The following is a 24,410-nucleotide window of genomic DNA, read 5'->3' on the forward strand; positions in this document are numbered from 1 at the left end:
TAAATAGACAAAGTCTTTTCCCTGGGGTTGGGGAGTCCAGAACTAGAGGGCATAGGTTTAGGGTGAGAGGGGAAAGATATAAAAGAGACCTAAGGGGCAACTTTTTCACACAGAGGGTGGTACGTGTATGGAATGAGCTGCCAGAGGATGTGGTGGAGGTTGGTACAATTGCAACATTTAAAAGGCATTTGGATGGGTAAATGAAAAGGAAGGGTTTGGAGGGATATGGGCCAGGTGCTGGCAGGTGGCACTAGATTGGGTTGGGATATCTGGTCAGTATGGACAGGTTGGACCGAAGGGTCTGCTTCCATGCTGCACATCTCTATGACTGTGACATCATGCACTGCACCATCACGGGAAGTCAATTAGGCTAGGACAAGTAGTGATCATTGGGCTCAGCCAAGCCTGGTAGTCCAATGAATTTCTTGCATCAAACAGGTTACTCTTGAAACAAGGCTTAATAGAAGTCTTTAATAAAAAGTTTTGGTAGAGGAGGCAAAATGCATTGCTTTGATTAGTGCAAAAGAGTAAAAGTAATGGTTGTCTACACTTGACTCAGAGTACTAAGAATTTGGAAGTCATTGCTGCAAGGAAAAACCAAGGTGACCAACACAGATGCATTTAAGATGACTCCAGTTAAACATTTGATTGTGAAGGCAAGGCTAAGGTAGTTACTGAGAAAGTTACTGAGAAAGTTACTGAGAAAGTTACTGAGAAAGTTACTGAGAAAGTTCGACTGCAACAGAAATAGTCTGGTTAGGATCAATGGTCTTTTCTGTGTTGTCTCTTCCATGTAATTCTACAAATTGCTTTAAATGCTTTGAACTATTTGCACTGCAGTAAAATAAACATTTCATATCATATCAAAGAAACAAGCAAGATTTGATATCCTCTCTAAACGCTCCAGTTTTGGTCATTGAATTGTGGAAGGAGCTGAATAGCTACCGACTAGGTTTGCCACAAGTCAAGTCACTACAAGCTACTGCTGCTCATTCTCCTCATATACAGGACAAGGCAGTGCCAAGCATTTTCACTGTCAACAGCAGCTCCACCAGTCCATGATGGGGAACCAATTCAAATATACAGTGATGTAGGCACAGAGGAGCAGCTGTGATGAAAAGGGAGAATTTCCCAAATGTAAATCCCAAAGGGAAATAAAAACTCAACTTCTGAATTGCACTTTCTTTGATTCTTACTTAATTACACAGAAATTCATATCAAATTCACAACACAATTGACAGATATATCCTAAAAGTCTGACTTGTTGTTCAGGCTTCTGCAAACTCCATTCAATAAATGGTTTCAGAGGTTATGCAATTTACTTGACAAAAGTTCCATACAGATGGTCTATATTCTAGAATGAGATGAGCCAGGTGGGGACAAGACTCGACGGAAGGATAGTGATCTGGGGATATGAAGAATTATTAATGTGTGTGAGTATATTGCATTTAACTCTACAGAGATTTGCATGTTCTGATGATGACTAATAAGCCCTGCCCATATCCTTCTGCCTCAGTTTCAGACTCATTTCACTTGTTCATCTGAAACTTTGACAAACTTTTAATGGGATATATTGCCACCATTTCTTGAATTCTATTTCCACAGATTTCTCTCCACAACTTTGAGAAGTTGCCTGCTGTTCACAGAAACTTACGACACTGAAGGTGGTTATTTGGCCCATCCAGCTTGCGCTGGCTTTTTCAAAGAGTAAACCAGAAAAACTCCATGTCCATTCTCTTTGTAAAAAGCATCAAAAATCCTCCAGTTCATATCTAATTTCCTTTTCAAAGTGATTCTGTTGATTTCTGAATGTGAGAAGGCTATTTCACTGGATGGGCTTAACAACCAGGTCCAATTTTGTCTCAACTGTGCTCTTCCTGGGTATGCTTCACTGCAGGGGATTATTTTTGACTCACATACTGGCTCATTGTCTCCTTCTCAAACTCTAGTTCATGTCCAGTACACTACCCAATCTTAGTGAAATTAACTCAACACAGAACTCAAAGACAAACCAGTTAGTTTGCTGACTCTGCCATATAATCAATAACCAAAGAACCCACAGAAAACTCAACAAAGCGGATCAGAATAAATTACCATATAAATTTGGGAAGTTACTGTTCAATATTTTAGTTGCTATTCAGTTCAGCTATTTGGGGATGAGATTACAAAATAATAATGAGTGGAACATTGTTGACAGTGCAATGATTTCAATACTCATTTGCATGACCTATGCATGTGAATGTGAATCTTCTGCACAGCTGTTGATAAACTAAGACGAGTAGCAGAGGGCAAGTGTTCTTCATTGCTATGTGGGCTTGACTCTCGGTTATTTTATTATTTAACAAAATGATGTGAAGCAGGTAACAGTTCCAAACATCATGGAACCATAACCAACACAGATGGATAGCAGCTATTGTGATGGGTTTAATTAATCAGAACACTGTCAGATCAGCCAACAGCTCCAACAGAACATGTTCATCCAACCACAGAGTGGGCCAGTGTGGATGGAGAGCCAGGCAATAAGGTGTGTGGGGAGCAGTCGTGGTGGGACAGTGAAGCTGGTCTTGGAGAGTAATGCAAATGGATGGTTCTGGCAAGACTGATGTTATGAATTAAGAGTCACTGTGACAACTGGTGAATGCAGAAGGTTCTCAACGGCTGGATAAAAGAAGAAAACTAGAAAATACTGGCACTTCATCAGCTACAGAGTTCTCAATTTCAATAAAAAAGGTTTTGTACTGAATTGGGGTAGGTGGCGTATTATCGACAGGATATTGTCACTTGAAGTCGGGGTTCAAAGATGCGACTAAGTGGAAAAAATTTAAGTGAAGCTCCAATTCCCACAGGAATCAATGTTACCGCTAGGGTTAAGTTCTGTCGAACAACCATTAGAGGAAAAGAAAATGCATACCCGAACCCGCTAAGCTGAAATAAATCACCACCTGTTTGTAAAAATTTGTACATGCCCTTATTGGTGAATGGAAATAATCAGCAAGGTAAAAAAGACATAAAATTAAAATAAATTAAATTCCAGTAATGTCAGGTTGCCCAGGCTCCATCTAGTACAGCTAAGATGGATCTCAGGACTTCCAGTTAACTTCTGGAAGGAAGCAAGCACTCAGGGACAGAGCCTGCATTAAAGGGAAAACTATACCTAAAGACTAAAAATGAAAAAAATCCTAGAACCTTAGAACTGCAGATGCTGGAAGGTAAGAGAATGAGGCCCAGATAGGAGAATGTTGTCTGATAGGGAGAAGCAAGCTGGAAGGAGGAGGTCAGGAAGCAAGTCCAAAAGGAAGCTAACACACCTTGCCCACACCCACATTTGGCACCCAGGTAGAACAGGACTGGATGCTGATGAAAGGTGGTGACAGATACAGGTAATGCACAAATTATGTTAAAACTAAAACAATGATGCAAAATAAAAGGAATGAAGGATATTAAAACTATGTTGAGCAGGGCTACACCGTAACCTAGAAAAAGTGAGGACTGTGGATGCTGGAGATCAGAGTCAAAAGATTTGGTGCTGGAAAAGCACAGGTCAGGCAGCATCCAAGGAGCAGGAGAGTCGACGGTTCAGGGATAAGCCTTCCCCTGATGCCGGAAACATTAACTCTCCTGTTCCTCAGATGCTGCCTGACTTGCTATGTTTTTTCAGCGCCATGCTTTTTGACTGTATTCCTGCAATCTGCCTGGTCTACAATGGCAAAACATTTTCGATTATAATTAGTGCAGTGGTTAAAACAATGTCACCGTGGCAATGCCAATGTTGAGTCAGCTATTTTGAGGATGACTGTAGCAAAGCCACAGCTTCTTTCTGACAAAGAATTTCCGGCAATCCTCAGGATCCAAAGGGATCCAGTCTAAAAAGCATTCAGACAAGTGTGCAGTTAGTTATCTTTAAAAGGCTCTATTTTCAGAACTGATTCAAAATGACCATATAACTAATCAGAAATATTAACTCAACTTCTCTTCAGATATGTTGCCTGACATGTTGAGTATTTCCAGCATTACTCAAATATGGCTACATTGCTATCATTGTAACACCAAATTTATACAGAATTAATGATTAAACAATGCATAACAGATAAACCACAAAACAAGGAGATAGAAAATCACCAAAAGCAACACAGCCACTCATCCTGCAAAGGAGGGAGACAAAGTCACACTTCCAAAGTTGACCACTTTCGAACAGAGCTTCCGAGAAATCAGCTGATCAGCTTGGCCAAATGGTTACCTGCTCGGCTGTGCTGCAGATCGCAGACTGAAACTAAGCAATACCCAGCTGGGTGAATCAATCGCTAAAAGACTGGGAGACCAATAGAATCACTGGGTGGAGCGCTAAGAAACTAAAAATGTCAATGTGTTCAATGGAAATACACAGACATCCTGCTACAAATAAAATAGTTCAGGCTATGCTGCATTCCTACACTTACAGCCAAGATGCAGTTTGCATGTTGATATTGCCTTTTGTCTGGCTATACTGCAGACACAGAACTAAGGTTGCAAATCTAAAGCCTCAAATTTGAATTACTCGCAAATATCTTCCCAGTAATCAATGGAGGAAAGGTCTTGCAATATTAATTAGAATATTTTACAGTATTTTCTTTCACCTCCCATTTAAGGATTCTGAAAGTAAAGGACAACTCTTCAACACTGTTGTATGTCAGGAGCATAACTACAGAGCAGCTGCAGATGGATCACATGGCAATCTTTAATGTTGGGAAAAATGTCTTGCCATGCCTAATTGGAACTTTTTCAGGCCTCAAGGTCAGAGAATGGGGCAGCTTACGTAAACAAGACTACGACACAATGCATGTTAAACAGAGCCATTTAAGTACAAACGAGTTTTAAGAAAATTAGCACCTCACACTATGTCCAAAAGGACTTCACAAGAATGGTCAACTTGGCACTGTAGAAATCCAGCAACCAATCTGTCTACAAAGTCCCACAGATAGTAAGGAAACAATGTTATGGTTATAATTTTAATGAGATTGGAGAGCCAAATACAGTTGAGCTTACTGGAAGAACTTTGAAACCACACAATCTATCCGCTTGAAAGGGCAAACAGTGTGCTGGTGGTACAGAACGGTGCCGCACTTCCTCAGTATGATACAGTGAGTCAGCCTAGGATGCGATCAAGGTTCCAGTGTGCAATGTGAAACAATAATTCAATAAATCGCTGATCAGAGCTAGCAAGAGCCATGGCCAATGTCACAAGTTTACTGGGTGCACGTCTTTCACTAAGGTTTAGCCTCCATACTTGAGATAAAGAAGTTGCTTTCTGTGAAGGGCAGTAATGCTTCTTAACCAAATTTGACCAAACTTAAGACAATTTCTGGACGGTTACGTTTTAGACAGCTTAGCAAGTTTCCTTCATTTGTACAGGATGGCTATTACAGAATTTCTGAAGATGACTTTAGTTCAGTTTTAGTCCCATTCTCAATGCAGTTCCAGTCTCTGACCAAGTGGAAAGTTATTTAAAACATAGGAAGCAATGGAGTATAAGGAAAAATGTTAAGAGCATTTCACAGAATATTGATTAAGCACATCCAACTGAAGCTAAAACTATTCCAATAAATGGCAGACCTGAACCCAGCAGGCCTTTCACATCAGCAGATATCCTCTCCTGGCACAGCAGGAAGTTTGTAAGAGAAAAGTCCTTAAATCTCTTGTAGAATACTTCACAAAGCAGATTTAATGAGTCATGCACTACCAATTGCTGAGTCAAAATAACCCTAAACACTCCATTGACATGGGGATTCGGTCAGGACTGGCTTTAACCTGGTTCACTGACTAGATACTTTCTAACACCAGGAATCACAAAGATGACTATGGATGAGGTAACACGAAAAGAAGCTCCACTTGCTACAGCATTACTCAGCTGATCCCAGCAACACCCAAAAATGATGGACACAGATTCCAATTTCAAAACTGATATTCAAAATCTGTGACTGTTCTGCCCATTAGTATGGTTTCTTTATGCTTGGCTGTAGTTCAAGTTTGAACAGTTGGATCCAGACTGGGTCCATACATGGGTAAAAGGAGTGAGCTGAATGGAGATGATCTGTTGGCCTCACCTGTTATAATTGCTGGGTCCATCCAGCCACTCCCACTCTCCCAGTTCAGGCTGCTGCTGTTGGATGAGGTTGGTGCTGCATGGTTCACTGAAGAGCAGGAAGCAGCATTTGGTAGTCCCCCAAAATTGATGTTAATATTTGGTAACAGTGCCCGTAGACCATCCTGCCACTCTTTCACATTTAAACTTGCCACATTACTGCCGCTGTCTGAAAAAAATAAAATAAAATAAAAGGAAAAACAAAAATTAACTGGGCATTGCCAGATTACTTTTGGATTTTTACTGGTCTTGACTCCATGCCACTTGAGGGGCCTTGTACTCACTAGTCTGCATTCAGCAACCCTGTCTACCTTTGGTTTGCACACATTAAAAGGTGGCATTTCCATTGTTACTGCTAGGATTCTCATTTGTGCCACTGCCCTGCTCACTGTTTCAGTCTTGCGGCAGAGATCACTTGTTGATCAAGTCTCCATTTCATTGGGCTCACGATATTCTGTGCATTCAGTCTCCACAGGTTGACGCATAATCCCTAGTCCCTATCTCTACCCCATCCATTGCAGCGCACACAAATCTTCTGTGCTGTGCTTCTGGTCATGGGTACGTGCAAACTACTCTGGCCCAGTGTGCATTTTCACTTGCAAACTCCATGTGGTTGCAATCCTACCTATTAAGAAACCTTCCTGAATTCTAAGCCTTTGTTTACTTAAATCAACATATCTGCAGGCCATTGACATTACAAAGCCAAAAGCAAATGCAAAGAAAACATTTACAAGGCAATTAGAAAGTCAAGTGGTTTCCTGTATAAACTTTGGCTCTGCAAGTTTTAATGTGCATTTTGTACAAGATTCATTCAAATCAATTAAAAACGCAAGCCCAACATTCAGTCTGTTAACATTGCAACGTCACTGTACTCGAAGTAAATCACAGCTTCATCCAATTATTTCTGCTTGTTTGAAGAGGAAATAAAGAAGAAAAGAAATTCAGAGCAAGCGATCAAAGATAACCCTTTACCACAAGGTCTGACACTGAACAGAAAGTCCTGTCCATAATGACATTGTCTTCAGTCACTCCTTTCTGTCTGCCTCTCAGAGGCAAACGGAGGCAGAGCTGTGGAAGTCCTACAAAACAATCAAATTTTAATCTGTTCAAATGATGCACACATTGGGAGGAGATTCTCAACACCACATCTGTACTATTTCAAGCTCGTGCCAATTCAGTTACCTCAAATTAACAGCTGCAGATAATTTCATTCTTTGTACAGCTAATCCACATGGGGCTTTTGTTGTGCAGTAGCAGTATCCCTACCTCCAGGCCAGGAGGCCCAAGTTCAAATATCACCTACTCCAGATGTGTGCCACAATATGTTTGCATAGATTCATTAGAAATATCTACAGCTCATCCACTTCAGAAACAGCCTCCCTCAGATCATGACCAAAGTGGCCACTTGGAAGGTTAGTATGGGTCAGCTGGTGCTGTTCTTCATAGTCTAGTGGGAAATTAACAACTGAATCAAAATGAGTAAACATATCCCATAAATAATACCACCATTTCCTTCACAGCATGGCATACTGACCCTTCTATTACCATTGCCTTCATATTGTGATCCTTCCCTTCCATCAGGAAGTCAATATATGCACATTTATCTCAATAAATATGCAGCCACTCTTAGCCTTAGCAGCTTTTCAAGCCTTGCTTTCTAACTAGCTTATTTTATTGAAAAACATCAATAGAAAAGAGGGGAGCTTTTGATCAAAGCCAACAGCACAGAGGCTTCAGAAAGGTCAAATTCAATTCCTGCAGGTGCCATAAAACAGACGTCACTATAAACTGCTGGTTCCGATCATGATTTGCTTGCGAGCTAACTACTTAAGACTGCTTGGCTACAACAACCAAAAGTATTTTTCTTATCTGAATAATAGTCGTAATAAATAACTGAAACCAGAGAACACAATTTATTTCTGAAAATGCAGATGATGTTTTGATCAAGTGTGCTTTATTCAATACTTGTCAAATCGAACAAAACATCAAAGATAGGAATGTTGAACCGAACAGGTTTTCAATAGTTTTAAGCTTGAAAAATGCTCCGTCCGACATTTACAAACCTGCTTGAGGAGCTCTCAGAAAAACTGATGTGCTATAGGCCAGTTGATAGGCTTTTAAAATAAGTGCCTGCACATGCTCACATTTGTATACAGAAACTAAAGTTACTTCAGATGCAAGTTGAGCTGTAATGGATACAATCCGACTGGTAGAATGCACCAGGGAGCAATTGTCCACCACATCCCTATTTAATTCAGGAAGAATAAAGGTCAATTCTGGACAAGCTCAGGCCACACATTCCAAATACTGGTATTTGCAGCTTTTCACAATAGGTAGAATTACATGAACAAACACTTTAAGATCAGTCAGGCATGCAATGTGGCTCACTTATAGTTCCTCCCTTACCCAGAGACCGATCCTTTGCAGGAAAATAGGAAATGTCCAGGCACTGCATCTCTTTTGAATCAAACAAAGGAACGCCTGATGCATTCTTCTTGGCAACACCTCAATTAGAGTTAACTTGCCAACAAAACAGCACCTTTGCCTCATGTAGCATAAAGTATTGCTCTATTTGAAAATCTGGCAGTGCGGCTGTCCTGATGTGTGTAAGGCAAAAGCTTTGACAGCCTCTCTCTCTCTCTCAACACAAGCTCTGTACCACCAAACAATTATTTTTATATTGCAAGTATGCAACACTGTTATACTGCTCATCAGAATAGAAATACTGGCACTGCTATTTATCACTCCGAACACTGCAGACAGTGGAATCAGAATTCATCATAGCTTGTCATTGGTTGCCAATTCTGCCTACTCAGTGATAATTTTTTTTTCATTTGTACGATGTGGTCATTACTGTCGGGTCGGTATTTATTGCCCACCCCTAGTTGCATTTGAGAAGGTGGCGATGAGCTGCCTTCTTGAACCATTGCAGTCCAGCTGCTGTGGGTTAACCCACAATGCCCACATGGAGGAAATTCCAGAATTTTGACTTGGTGACAGTGAAGGAATGGTAACATATTCCCAAATCAGGATGGTGAGCGGCTTGGAGGGAAAAGAGAAGGTGGTGGTATTTCCATGTATCTGTTGCCCTTGTCCTTCTAGATGGAAGTGGTCATGAGTTTGGAAGGTGCTGTCTAAGGGATCTTTGGTGAATTTCTGCGGTGCATCTTGTCAATAAAACACAATGCTGCTGCTGAGTGATGGTGGTGGACAAAGTGAATGTTAGTGTATGTGGCACCAATCAAGGAGGCTGCTTTGCCCTAAACGGTGTTAAGCTTCTTGAGTTTTGTTGGAGTTGTACTCATCCACGCAAGTGGGGAGCATTTCATCACATGCCTGACATGCATGATGGAGATCAGGTGGTGAGTTACTCACTAGCCTCTGACCTTCTCTTATAGCCACTGTGCTCATGTGGGGAGTCCAGCTGAATTTCTGGTCAATGGTAACCCCCAATATATTGATAGTGGGGTGTTGAAGGGAAACAAATATTTGAAACACAAGGTCGGTTTGCACAGCTGGCAGAAGTCAAAGTTGCTCCTCACTTGCACAAACAGGCTTTAAACAGCAATTTCACAAATGCTTGTCTGCTATGCTTTGCTTCAGATTTGAAGATTTTGGATTCAAGTAGCAAAATCAGGTGTATGAGCAGAGATACTTCAACAGATTAAAAACTTAAGTTTATGAAGGTTTTATGCAAAAAACAACTTAAGGCACTTCAAAATTGATGGGTGGGGGTGGGGGAAGTGAGAGGGCAGTGTCTTATATCAGAAATAAAGAAATTAAGGAATTCTGAGAAACTTCAGCTGAGACAAAGTCAGCTATCAATGGTGCAGCTAAGTGAGTTTGGAATAACGAAGAATAATGTGATATTTAGTTGGTGGAACACGCAGAGGGGATGCAATGTGATATTTAGTTGATGGAACATGCAGAGGGGAGGCAAATTATTTTGAAGTGTTTTGGGGGAAGTAGGTGCCATGATGATCAGTAAGGACAGGATGCTAGGTGAGTGACATTAAGTGTGGTTAAGATTTTGAATAAGGAGTTGTGGCTGCTGGAAGATGAAAGAGAATAGAGTTTGAAAACTCCTGGAAATGGCAATAACAGAAGTAAGAAATAGGAGATTATGTGGTAAGTTTAAGAGGGAAGACAGTATTTTCAGGTGAAATGTTACACAACAGTGGCACCTGCCTTTTCCCCCACCTTTACTGATCGGGAGGCTACTTTTTCCCCCAACATCCTTTGCCTGTCCAGGTTCCACTCTCCATGTATTTCTTCTACCTTTGTTGAGAAATGCTGACTCATGCCTCTGGAGAATCTCTCAGATGCCAAAAAACCCAAATTGCTATGAATCAAACCCAGTCCACATCAAGTGTGGACAGGTTGTTTGCCTATGGAAGTTTCATAGCTAATTACTCTACCGCTACAGAACCACTTTGCAGTTTCAGTCAGTCAATGAACAGAAAGAGGAATGGAAATGAGAGCAGATTTTTAAAAAAAATCTCTGCTTAAAGGACAGGGAGAGCAATTGTTTTAAATATCTGCTTTGCTGGTCAAGATTAGCCAACATGACTCAGACTCGTAACTGAACCTGTTTCTGTATAACTCAGCAAGATACCAGGCAGTGCATCTGGCAAGGGCTGAGGGGGCGAGCTGCTACTTATGTGTCGCATTGACTGCCTTGAGCAGATGGTTGACACCTTGTGGAACCTTGGAGTTATTCATACTTCACAGTGAGCTCAAGATTGGAACAGAATGATTTCTAACCACGGAAAACATACTGCAGGAATTAAACGTTCTGAGGCGTTTGCAGTTGGCAACAGGATGTATGTATTATGCTCAACTACAAGGATAGTTTTCAAAATTGTCCATTTAAACAGCACCTTTAAAATAAGGTCAAGTGTTCCCCCTAAAGCCAGTTTAAAAAAAAAATCAGGATGGCTGTGCATGGAACAGACTCAGTACTGAACCACAGACTGCAGTTCTCTGGTTAAATGGGAATTACCATTAAAAATCGCTACTTTTTTGAAGTTCTTAAGTCTGGCAAGATTGTTACAATTTCACAATGCGCGTATACATCAACATACAGGCAAAGTATGACAACTGCAATGACCAAATTAAATACAAAACTCCAGAGACCACACAGATAGTCTTGTTGTTGTTTGAGGAAGGTACCACATGGGAGTTCCCCTCCAACACCACCTGGGCTTGTTCTGAAACTTCCACCAGGTCAACACATTTTGTTCCATACATGGCTTTAGTATATCTTGAGAAACAACAAAGTAGCCTAGATATTTTAGATAATTCAACACACAATGGAGGAAATTCAGATTTCAGAGAAATATTTCTGTATAACTTTGAATTAAGTCTCCCTAGTGTCACTCAACCCAAGTGAAAATATAATGGAATAATTGAATGCTGTTTATTGAAAAAAAGGGAAAGGAGGCAAGAGAGGATAGAGAGCCTGCAAACATTCCACCATCCGCACAGACATCGAGGCTGTTTAACGTCAGCTCTCAGCCAAGAGAAACTATAGCTGGATATTCCCAGTCAAGTCTTGAGCTACTTTTCAATGTATACTTGGGAAAACAAAGCCTGAACCCTGAAATGAGATACCTTTGGAAAGAAAGCACTTTTCTGCATTCAGTTGGGCCTCTAATTTTAGCTACCTTGAAATAACACAGGTGGTTAAGCAAAACTGGTCAACTTAAACATGGGTGAATAACCCCAGTGCCTTTCACATTGTGTTCATGTTGTATTTCAACAGCCCCAGCCATGTCCTCAGTCACATGTTGTGCAGTAATAAGAACATGCAAAATAGCATAATGCCTGCTCTGCTATTCAATAAAATTATGGCAGGCCGTGAATCACAACTTCATTTATTCCACTGTCAATTTATCTCAGACACCAAGATCAATCATTTTCAGATTTCAATATTCAACGATGGACAAAACTTTCTCAGGTCAATAATCCCAAAATTTACAAAACATTGGAGTGAAAAGATGCACGATTTCAACCTCTTGAGACCGTACCTCCATATTTACTGGCCAGGGGAAAGCAGTCTCAGCACTCATTTTATGCAAGCCCCTCAGATCACCTCTCATTATTCCAAACGCAGTCCAGGGACAAATTAGTGAGCCTATCATTACAAGATCAAATCGAGCAAAACTTCCCTATTATGTCTCCAGTACAAGTACATCTTCCCATAGACATGGAGACAAATACTGCACACAATATTCTAGGTGCAGCTGCAAAGCCTGAGACAATTGCCATACTCCTGTACTATTATTTCTTTACAATAAAGGCTCATGAGCCAAATGCCTTCCTAACTGATTATGAACCTTCAGAGCAAATTTTCTTTGTTGTGGAGTACACCCAAGTATTTCAAGTTAGATGCCTTTTAAAAACAAAATAAAATCTGCTTTCAATCCTCTCTGGCAAAGAGAATCTCAAAAGGCATTTTATTCAAACTGAAAACTTGTAACCAACTCACTTCACTGGTTTTTCACTCCCTTCAGCGTTAGTGTTCTCACAGCTTTATAAATACACCAAACTGAAAGCAGGACTGAAGCATACAACATAACTACAACTACAACTAATCACAGTAAAGAAACTGGCAGGCCACACAGCAGGCAAGCGAACAGCTTCGTTACCATTTAGTCAATTGGCTGAAGTATCCAAGTGCCAACCAAAATCTATTTGAATTATTAAGCAAAAGGACTTGGCTTTACGTGGTGCAAAGGTCAAGTAGATCTGCAGGACAAAGATAAGTTGCAGTCCTACAGAGAGCCAGAGAATCTGACCAGTTGAATACTGAGAATCCAACTTGCATAATAAGAATTTCAAGATGGGAGCATGGTCTCCACTTACTTCAATCACAGTCTTGTCTAATCAAAACAGATAATGAATCACAAAGGTTCGACATCTCTCCCCTCAATACATTCAAGTTTCTTACCTGGAGAATCTTCTAACTCCCAAATAATCTAGGAAAGGCATCATACCAACTATTATCAGTTTAAAAACCAAGGGCACCTTAATAAATGAGGACTTGTTGTCAAGTTGTTCAACAGCCTTTAGCTCTGATCATTCAGCTATTCCGAATAATACTGATACAAGATCATAGAAATTAGGCCAAATGGACAGGGTACAAGAATCGCATCAAGACACCAGCCTAGCCTAGGGTTGAGAAAGCAAAACAGTAAAAAATGACAGAACGGGAGCTGCAAATTAATGCTCCTGTGGGACGCAAGAAAGAAATTAGGGGAGCCACAGACATGGCTTTAAAAAAAAAATCAGAAAATTACCTCATAATATCAGTGAAAAACATGGGGTACAACCTGAAACCTTTAAGGAAATAAAAAAAATACAAACTACACTCCACACTGTTCATTGCTAAGTGCGACCTTTCTCAGACATTTCAATCATTTCACTACCTGAAACATACCTACAGCTTCCATGGCCCTGAACTCTCAAATTTCAGTATTTTTGACTAAACACATACTGAGAATCCATTTCCCCTTATAAGTGTATCTCAGACCACATGACACGTGAAAGGATTCATAGGAAATTCTAATCACAGTAAAGAGATTAGAAAAAATTTCTTCTCTCAGAAGGTTGTGCACAAATGGAATTCTTCACCATCGTGGATTGTGGAGGTTAAGTTGGTAAGTCTATTCAAAACAAATAGACAGTTTTTGAAATTATGAAGAGAATCATGGATTAATGGGAAAAGACAGGAAAGTGGAGTTGAAGATGATCAGATCAGCTGTAATCATGGCTCCTGTTCCGAAGTCTTATGACCCACTGCTCCTTTGCTTGGAAGCATTCATACTCTGAACAGCCGGTTTCTAAAATAGTCCCATTATAACTATCTTACTACTTGCATCCTCACTCATTTGGTCATCTATAACACTTACCCTCCATCATTCCATAGTCTCCACGTTTTCACTGGCTCAGCACTTGCTTAAATGCTCATCTCCAATATCTGATTAAAAGTGATCAAAATAAAACATTAACAATTCCTCCTCCTGCCACTAATGTCTGGCCTGGGTCGAGTGTTTTATTAAAGTTAGTTCAATTTTCAAAAAGGTGTTGACCAAAACTTTTTGTGGGAGCTCAAATTCAAGTTTAAATCCGATAGAATAATTGAACAGATGGAGAAATAGCTTGGTAACAGCAAACAGGAAGTGTCATAAATGGAAAATGCTGCATTTTGAGGAAAGTAGCCAGTGGAGCTCTTAGCACTCAGTTGTGTCAGACGAGGAATTTAGAATATTTTTCAATGATAGGATGGCATTGCTGTTTACATTTGCACATAACAAATCACAATAAGGAGATAACAGGCAAAAAACTGGACAATTTGCATGGAGACTTTGGATTTGCAGTTAATATGACAGATGGTTTTTAAATCTGCTTGCAAGCAAGTAAATAGTTGTGCAAGATAAAATCATCCAGTTTAGCAACAACCCATTTTGAATGCAAGGTGAAAGCTCCCAGGGCAAACAGGAGTATGTTTCAAATTCAATTACTCAGATTTTCAACCTTGAGATGCAGAACTGAAGCTCAATCTGATTTAAGATCATGCCAGTGATTGTTTGAATGAGATCAGATCTGGAGAATTATGGAGTTAATAGAGTTGGGGATGCAGCTTATAAGCACTGTCTTTATTACCCCACCCCCACCAATTCTATGTATTTTTGCAAAACCTGTTTGTGAGCTTTTGATAGGATATGCTTCCCAGAAGATAATGGCAAAGCAACTTGGAAGCGGGAGAGCAGGTGTGCACAATTTCGAGGGGGCATAACAGTAAATTAGAAATTATATTTCATGCTCTTAAGAGGTTTGACATTAACCATCTCTGATTCAGTTGCTAAAAGAAATTTGACCATAATTTTAAATTAAAAAGGCACACAAACTGAAGCAATCTATTCCTGCCCACAGCAGTCATTTTCCACGTTGATGAGTCAACTAATCTGCAATGGTGTTCTCCTTTACCAGACCTCTTGACTGCTAGCACATTAACATACGGCATAGCAACATGCCAAGTTGGACATATTGATTAAGAACCAAGGTTAGGCACGTAACAATGATGACAAGATTTTAACAGGTATTACTCTGTTCTTGCCTTCATTCCCAGCATCCTAAGCACAGCTCTGTACAGCCAGTGGCCTTACCCCACAGACGACCAAATAGTCTGCATTCGGTATATGCCTCCCTCACATACCCTGGTCACTTCGCTACTCTTCCACAAAACATTAGATCAAAATAAAGTGACACGGTAGGAGATAATGTATCTCAGTACCATTAGAGCACAAAGTGCTGGACAAACGTAGAAGGTCTAGGAGCATCAGTGGTTAGAGAAGCAGAGTTAACGTTTTGAGTCCATTATAACTCCCTTTCATTAGATGCCCTGGTGCTCCATCTCTGATTTCAACTGTCTGCACTATTTTGCTTTAACACGATTCAATTACATCTGAGGTGATCAGAAAATAGCTCAGCAACAAGAATCCAAGTTACCGCTCATGGATATGCATCTCATTTGATCATGAATATATTAACAAATATTGCGTAAACTGTACATTGAGTCAAACCCTTAATCTGTAACCAGCAGTCACCATCCAATTCTTCCGTTGTACCCTTATGACTCTTGGACGCTGAAATGAGCGATGTTCAAACAGAGATATGTGCAATGAAAAAAGCAAACCATAAAAGGAAACAAAGCTGCTGACACATTAAGGGAAGGTCAAACACTTAACCACTCTAGTGATCACCTATGAAAAATATTTAGGGGTATGGAAATAAAACTGTATCCTAGTAACAGACAGAAAATCCCAAAGCACAAGCAAAGAATCCCAAAATTAAATGTTCTGTCTCTTGCCATGACTCAGTTGCTTCACTTAAAAAATATAGATGCTGGTTGCACTCTTCAAAAGTCAGAGCTGTACTTCTACGTCAACTCCACTTTCTTGACTTACCTTGTATTACTTCATTCTCGATCTATTTCTGGGACTCAGTCATGAACATATTCACAGACGAAGCACTTTTAGTTCTTGACGGTCAAGAAGTCAAAAGAAACAGGCCACAAGTAACAAATTTGTTATCTCAATTCAAAACAGCTCACCTCTTACCCGCAGAGTCTCTGAGGGCTTGGCAGGAGAAGTACTTTTTAAAAATATTTCACTGCGATCACATCTTTCTTAACTTGGGAATATGAGCCCTTTTGTGTGTCTCACTCTTCACATTCTTTGCATCAACCTAAATTTTCACTGCACCCCCTCAAAATGCAAGCATACCTAGTCAGGAGAACAGACCCTGTATACTACTCCAGCAACAATTTCACCACAGTCTGTCTGAAAGTTGGGTCTTCCTAACTGCTCACTGCACTTGCAGTTTAACAGAGATTCATGTGTAATGGCCCCATGAGTTTTTCTGAACAATATTTACATCTGAAGAAGGATCACTGAACCAAAAACATTAACCTTGCTTTGCATCCACAGACACTATCAGACCGGAGTTTCTCCAGCAAGTTTGGTTTCAGATTTCCAGAAGCCACATTACTTGGCTTAATTTATTTGTCTCATCTTTGTTTAATAAAAGACGCCTTCCAGTTTTTGTACCAAATAAATTTGTCTACCCCAGTCTGTAACCTTGTTATGTCATTGTCACATATTTCCCTACCTGTCATCATGTCATTTGCAACATAGGCAACTATGTCTTTGCACAGCTTAAAGTAATTGTTATAAATGATCAAAGGTTGAGGATCCAGCACAGTACCCTGTAGAAATCCGCTTGTTACATACTCCCTAAACAGAAAAAGATCCATTTGTGCAAATGTTCTACCAGCCAGTCAATCTTACAGCAATGCCAGTATTTCACTTCATACACCATGAGCTCTTCCTAGACAATAATCATTTATGTGGTGGGCTTGTCAAACACCTTCGAGAAATCCAAGTACAGTATATCAACAGGCTCCCCTTTAGCCACAGCATAAGCTACTCTTCCAAAGTTGGATAAATGTGTATTCCCATTCACAAAATCATGCTGACTCTTGCTGACTGTCTTATGTTTTTCTGTGTGTGCAGCTGTAACCTCAAATGAATGATTCAAACACTTCTCCATGACAGATATTGTTAACGAGCTGACACTTTCCTGCCTCCATCCCTCGAATTGCTTCTTTCCCGACTGAAGAAACTTTGCCAGCATCGAGCAAACTTTTGCAAGTTAACACCAATACACCTGCAACTTAATTATTAACCTCTTAAAACCTCAAAATCAAGTAATCAGAACACAGGAACTTGTCAGTTTTCAGCTCCATCAGTCAACTCAGCAGTTTTGCTGGTTATAATTTCACCAAGTTTTTAAAGAGTCATAGAGTCAGAATTCTACAACACGGAAACATACCTTTGGTCCAATTCAGCTATGCTGACCAGATACCCAAAATTAATCTCGTTCCATTTGCAAGCATTTGGCCCATATCCCTGTAACCCTTTCCTATTCACATACCCATCCAGATCCCTCTTAAATGTTGCAATTGTACCAACCTCTGCCACTCTCTCTAGCAGTTCATTCCATACATGCACCATCCTCTGCATGAAAAAGTTTTCCAAGGTGCCTTTTATATCTTCACTCACTCACCTTAGACTTATGCCCTTTAGTTCTGGACTCCCCCACCAAGAGGTGGTTAGTCAAAACTCCCTTGCTGCAATCCTACTCTGGTCACTCCCCACAACTGTCTCCTTCCCTCTCGACAGGAAAATGGAAGACTTTATCTATTTTGCTTCCAATTTCCACTCTGCTGTCACCTTCACGGCCCATTTGACTCTGCCCTTCCCATGTCGGTTTCTATTTCTTGGGATGGGCTTGACTGCCGATTCATTAGAAACCCATTAACTCTCAATTATCTTATACCCTGCTTCCTGCAAGGACTCCATTCTTTTTCCATCAGATCTGTTCTGATGATGCCACTTCCCTCAACCAAGCATTCCCCACCATTTTGATCAATAAGGCCCCCAAGTCATAACTGACTCATGCCCTATACTTGACCTTCATCTCTTACCTTCACTTCTTTAATGATAGGATCCCGCTTGTCCTCATTTTCTACCCGTACAGAATCCGCATGCAAAGGGTCATAAAGTCACCACCACCATGACAGATATTTCTCCCCCTTCCCTTGTCGGCTTTCCACAGGGACAGTTCCCTCTGGAACACGGTTATCCACTCCTCCTCCAATTGGAGGACCTCCCCATACAATTACAAGACTTGCTGGTTTACCTCATCCTTTCTCACCACAGCTAAGGCTCAAGACATACCTTCCCGGTGAAAGTGATGTACCTGTACTTCACTTAATTGAATCTATTGTATTCGCTTCTCTCAATGTGGTTGCCTCAACATTGGGGAGATGTACACTGGATCACCTCCACTCTGTTCGTAGAAAGAAATACCCTGAACTTTGAGTTGCCTACCATGTCACCACACACTGTGTGGCCATGCCAACATGGGTGTTTCTGGCCTGCTGCAGTGTTCCAACGAAGCTCAATGCAAGCCTGGAGAAAGAATGCCTGATTGTCCATCTAGGTACCTTACAGCCCTCAGGATTCAACAGTGAGTTAACATATTCTGAACATAAACACTCTCCACCATCTTCATTGTCCACTCCCATAGGTCCTGTTCTGTATGGATTGCTCCCAGCCCGAGCAAGCCAACTTAATGCGAAACTATTCACACTTGCTTATAGCACCCATTCGACATTGATCCCCTTCCTAGCTTCATGTCTGTTTTTTCTCTCTCTCTGGGCACCATCTCCATTAATTTGATTCAGTCCTCTCTCTATTCTGCCAGTCCCTGTGCCTCCTCCACCCCCCAAAAAAGGGTTATTGGACTTGAAACATGAACTGCTTTTTCTCTCCCCCACCACAGATTTTACCAGACCCGAATTTCTGCTTCATTTCAGTTGTCCAGGGTCCATTCTTTGTTTTATTAAATCAAGTTTAACTCTTATTGAATGTGGCTAACAATTTATGTCAAGTGGCCTATGCTGTGTAAAAACAAAGCATCACTACCACACTTAGGTGGTAGTGTGGGCGTTAAATAAAAAAAAATAAACAGGAATATACTGTATGGAATTTTTTTGGACAAAAAAAATAAAAACAAAGCATGATTACTGATTTCCATATTTCCCGTGAAGATTTCTCTCATCTCTGCCCTGAAGGGAACAAAGTTTAATTCAACGAATTTCTTCACTTTTCCATTCACAAGAATGCTTTTTAAGATCCTAAGAAATAGGAACAGGAGTAGACAATTTGGCTTGAACCTGCTCTGCCATTCCATAGGCTTGTGGCTGATGCTATATTCCTTGTAGTCACTTTCCTGTCTTTTCCCCATAATCCTGGATTCCCCACTAATCAAGAATCTCTCAGCCTTAAAACATACACAAGGACTCTGTCCCACTCTTTGGGGAAAGGAATTCCAATGACTCAGTCCGCAGAAGAAATTCCTCATTTTGGTCTTTAAATTGGTCCCTCCTTTTCTGTCCAAAGCACTGTCCTCTGATCCTAATTTCTCCCGAGGGGAAACCACCTCAGCATTTACCCTGTCAAAGCCCTTAAGAATCCTATATGTTAAATGAGATCACCTCTTATTCTTCTAAACTCCAGTGAGTAGAGTGCCAACCTGTTTAAGCTTGGGTATTAAGACAATTCCTGAAGAAGGGCTTATGCTCGAAACGTCGATTCTCCTGTTCCCTGGATGCTGCCTGACCTGCTGCGCTTTTCCAGCAACACATTTCCAGCTCTAATCTCCAGCATCTGCAGACCTCACTTTCTCCTATTAAGACAATTCCTCCATACCAGGGATCATCTTAGGCAACAGTTCAGAGTAGATTCTCTAAGAAACAATATCTCTCCTTACATAAAGGGGACCAAAACTGCTCAGAGTACGCCACATGTGGCCTCACCAGCACCTTGTATAGTAGCACTAAAACTTCCACAGTCTTATACACCAACCTCCTGGAAATCAGGGCCAACATTCCAATAGTCTTCCCGATTACCTGCTGTACCTGTGCGCTAGCTTTGTGTTTCATGTACAAGTACTGAACAGCAAAGAAGGTTACCTCAGAGTGCAATGGGATCTTGATCAGATGGATCAATGGGTACATGGAGTTTAATTTAGATATATGTGAGGCTGCATTATGGAAAGGCAAATCAGGGCAGAATTTGTACACTTAATGGTAAGGTCCGAGGGAGTGTTGCTGAACAAAGGCTTTGGAGTGCACATTCATAGTTCCTTGAAAGTAGAGTTGCAGGAAGATAGGATAGTGAAGGGGGTGGTTAGTATGCTTTCCTTTATTGGTCAGAGCACAGACGAGAGGAGTTGGGAGGTCATGTTGCAGTTATATAGGACATTGGTGAGGCCATTTTTGGAATACTGTGTGCAATTCTGGTCGTTTTGAAACTTGAAAAGGTTCAGAAAAGATTGACAAGGATGTTGCCAGGGTTGGAGGGTTTGAGCTATCGAGAGAGGCTGAATAATCTGGGGCTGTTTTCCTGGAGCGTCAGAGGTGGAAGCATGACCTTATAGAGGTTTATTAAAATCATGAGGGGCATGGATATGGTAATTAGACAAGGTCTTTTCTCTGGGCAAGTCCAGAACTGGAGGGCATAGATTTAGTGTGAGAAGGGAAAGATTTAAAAGGGTCCTAAGGGGCAACTCTTTCATGCAGAGGATGGTGCGTGTATGGAATGAGCTAGCAGAGGAAGTGGAGGAGGCTGGGACAAGTACAATATTAAAAAATCATCTGGATGGGTAAGTGAACAGGAAGGGTTGAGGGGGATATGGGTCAAATGCTGGCAAATGGGACTACATTAATTTCGGATACCTGGTCAGCATGGAAGAGTTGGACTAAAGGGTCTATTTCTGTGCTATACATCTCTATCATTTCATGGCTCTAAGCACTGACAAGTCCCTTGTCACAGCTTTCTACACGATGTGAACACTGTTCTTTTGTTTTCCATTCCAACTGTGCAATGTTGCTCTGTGAATTGTCCATATCCCCATTGCAACTTGCCTTTCCACCTGCGTGGTCTACAAATTTGGCGACTGTACATACACTTCCTTCCTCCAAGTCATGAATATACATTGTCAACAGTTGTGGTCCCAGCACTGATCCCTGTGGATCCCCAAAGGTTAAGGTTGCCAACCAGGAAACGAACCTTCCTTTCCATTAGCCAATTCACTATCCATGTCAATATACTACTTCCAATACTGTGGGTTCTTATCTTAGAACTGAATCTTTTGTTGGGTACCTTGTCAAACTCAAGACATCAACTGGTTCCCTTCTACCCAGTCTAGCTGAGCCTCCCTTGAAAAGCTCAAATAAAGTAGACATGATGTCTCTTTCCTGAAATCATGCTGACCTCTGCTTGATTTGAGTTTGATTTTCCACATGTGCTATTACTTCTTTAATAACCGCTGTGAACATCATTCCAACAATTTGTTTCTAAAATCATTGCATTTTTTCATGCTATTCTAAATCTTGATCGACTGTACAAAAGGTTTACTACTCTTTTGGGGAATGCTTTATGATGTTTTTTCATCTACTACGTAACACTTGATCTCGTGATGGCTTATTAAATGGCCTTTTTATTTCAGAAAATGTATTTGATCATTTCAGAATTAAATATACATCTTTAATACTTAGCACTTAAACAGTCAACAATTTAATTTTCCCATCTGCCTTAAATAATGTTTCCCTTCATATTTTGAATGTAACCAATCATGTTCAGCAGGAGAATTTAATAAAGTTTTTGATCATACCTCTCTGAAATATTCTCCCATACAAGATTAATTAGTCCTGTTTCAGGCCATCATAAGTGATCTGAAAAGTACATTCCTTAGTTGCTAATTCACACTGTTCCAGACAACTGTTATCATCCAAGATAAGTGGATTTGCCCAATTCCTGAGGCGTAAACTTCCACATTATCGTCTTACAAACCACTTCAACTTCCTTATTTATATTCAGTCCAACATGACAACAGCTCAAGGGCTACTAAATATTCTGACCAGTTTTCAGCCCTTGGTTACTGCAAGGTGATTCTACTACTATTTATCTACTGCTTTTTATCAGGACCTAACTCATTTCATTTTCCGACAGATCCGACTTTTCTAGACATCTGCCATCTCATGGAACATTTAGTGCCTGCCACATGCTTCATGAATGACAACCAGATCAAACCCATTTGTGCCACTAATTCATCCACTTGGCTGAGCGTTTTGTGCATTCAAGTTTCTAATTTTCCCCACTACCATTTCCAAGAGTTTCCTGACAGTTTATTTTAAATAAATTGCTACTTTGCTCTACTGCTCGACTCCTCTCATTAACTTACAAATTTACCCGCAGTCAATCCCCCTCTACCTGCACCAGTTACTTAATTCACGAATACACTTCAACTCACTCAGATCAGCGTTGTGTTCCAACAGAATAGTTGCCTACCTCACACACCATCTTGCAATTAGACATTTACCATTACACAATAGACTATTGCCTGAACTAACAGCCTTTCAGTTTCTGCTACTTCGACTGGATTTCAGCTCAAGATCTCTCAGCAGAACCTTATTACATTTTCTAGCATCATTGTTGTGGTAGAAAACAATCAGATTCTGTTTTCCACACCCACAACCCCTATTCCATCAGTGAAGAAATGTCCTCAATCTTCAGTTGAGGCTGCAGAGAACAATATCTAGAGCTCAATGATATCATCCACAGCAAACCATCAACAACCCTTCTATTCTCATCTGAATGGTCTCCTGTACAGTGCTTCAGCCAAATCCCTCAAGCTCCTGCAATCTTTGTTCTCCTCCATACCAATATCAAGTGGTTCAATACATGAAATACTCAAAGACTCCTCCACTGCAAAACTCATGATCCTCACACTATTTAGCACTGACTTGCCTTCACATTTTTCTGTGCCCAAACTAATTCTACTACTGATCGTCTGAACCATGATCATTGTTCAGATACCTGCAGCCACACCTCCTGACCACCCCTCTATTTTTTTAAAACCAAAATCTAAACTACAACCTAACTCTCAGGGTATGATTGCTTCTTTGGTCAAAATATGTAGCTAGGTCTTTCTTTTCTTTGTTGCACTGTGATATCTGTACCTTTGACTCCACCTTAATAGCCCTGAGCCAAAGATTCAAGTAGCAGGCAGTTAATACACCGACTGTTACCTGGCATCATGATATGTTCCACAAACTGCTATAAGCTGCATATACAGCAGACCATCTGCACGACCAACTCTAACTTGAACTGGTTTTATACACTTGAAGGATAATGTTGTTTATTCACTTGGCTTCACTGAAGAATTATATGGAACACTTCTTGCCTCATCTGTGTCAAATTTCAAAAGTCCTACTTTATACAATGCAATTAGCAATTTTCTCTTTTTATATATTGTGAACCATACCTACACAGTAATTGCTCAGTCAGTTTTCATTCCATCAGGATGAGGGGCTTATGCCCGAAATATCAATTCTCCTGCTTCTTGGATGCTGCCTAACGTGCTGTGCTTTTTCAGCACCACACTCTCGACTCTGACCTCCAGCATTTGCAGTCCTCAATTTCTTAAAAATGTGTTGCTGGAAAAGCGCAGCAGGTCAGGCAGCATCAAAGGAACAGGAGAATTGACATTTCGGGCATAAGCCCTTCTTCAGGAATGAGCAGGGTGTGCCAAGCAGGCTAAGATAAAAGGTAGGGAAGAGGGACTTGAGGAAGGGGCTTTGGGAATATGATAGGTGGAAAGAGGTTAAGGTGAGGATGATAGGCCGGAGAGGAGGTGGGGGCGGAGAGGTCGGGAAGAAGATTGCAGGTCAAGAAGGTGGTGCTGAGTCTGAGGGTTGGGACTGAGAAAAGGTGGAAGGAGGGGAAATCAGAGAGTTGGAGAAATCTGCATTCATCCCTTGTGGTTGGAGGGTTCCTAGGCGGAAGATGAGTCGCTCTTCCTCCAGGCGTCGTGTTGCCATGGTCTGGCGATGGAGGAGGCCAAGGGCCTGCATGTCCTTGGCGGAGTGGGAGGGGGAGTTAAAGTGTTTAGCCACAGGACGGTTGGGTTGGTTGGTACGGGTGTCCCAGAGGTGTTCTCTGAAACGTTCCGCAAGTAAGCGGCCTGTCTCCCCATTGTTTAGAGGCCACATCGGGTGCAGCGGATGCAGTAAATGATGTGTGTGGAGGTGCAGGTGAATTTCTCACAGATATGGAAGGATCCCTTGGGGCCTTGGAGGTTTGGAGGTGGCGGAAAT

The 24,410-nt window shown here is 41.0% G+C and overlaps 1 protein-coding gene across 9 annotated transcripts in view; it reads right to left on the reverse strand.

Moving 5' to 3' along the window:
- The window catches only part of cnot4b (CCR4-NOT transcription complex, subunit 4b), a 177,174-nt gene that overhangs the window by 10,865 nt on the left and 141,899 nt on the right, over nt 1-24,410 (reverse strand). For 6 of the 9 annotated variants that reach the window (XM_043708930.1, XM_043708934.1, XM_043708936.1 and 3 more), the window contains one exon: nt 6,081-6,287. The exons of the other annotated variants lie outside the window; for them this stretch is intronic. In XM_043708930.1, the coding sequence (XP_043564865.1) occupies nt 6,081-6,287 (207 nt within the window). The remainder of the gene's footprint in view (nt 1-6,080; nt 6,288-24,410) is intronic. 9 annotated transcript variants of the gene reach the window in all.

This window comes from Chiloscyllium plagiosum, chromosome 19 (assembly GCF_004010195.1).
Source record: "Chiloscyllium plagiosum isolate BGI_BamShark_2017 chromosome 19, ASM401019v2, whole genome shotgun sequence".
Lineage (NCBI taxonomy): Eukaryota > Metazoa > Chordata > Chondrichthyes > Orectolobiformes > Hemiscylliidae > Chiloscyllium > Chiloscyllium plagiosum.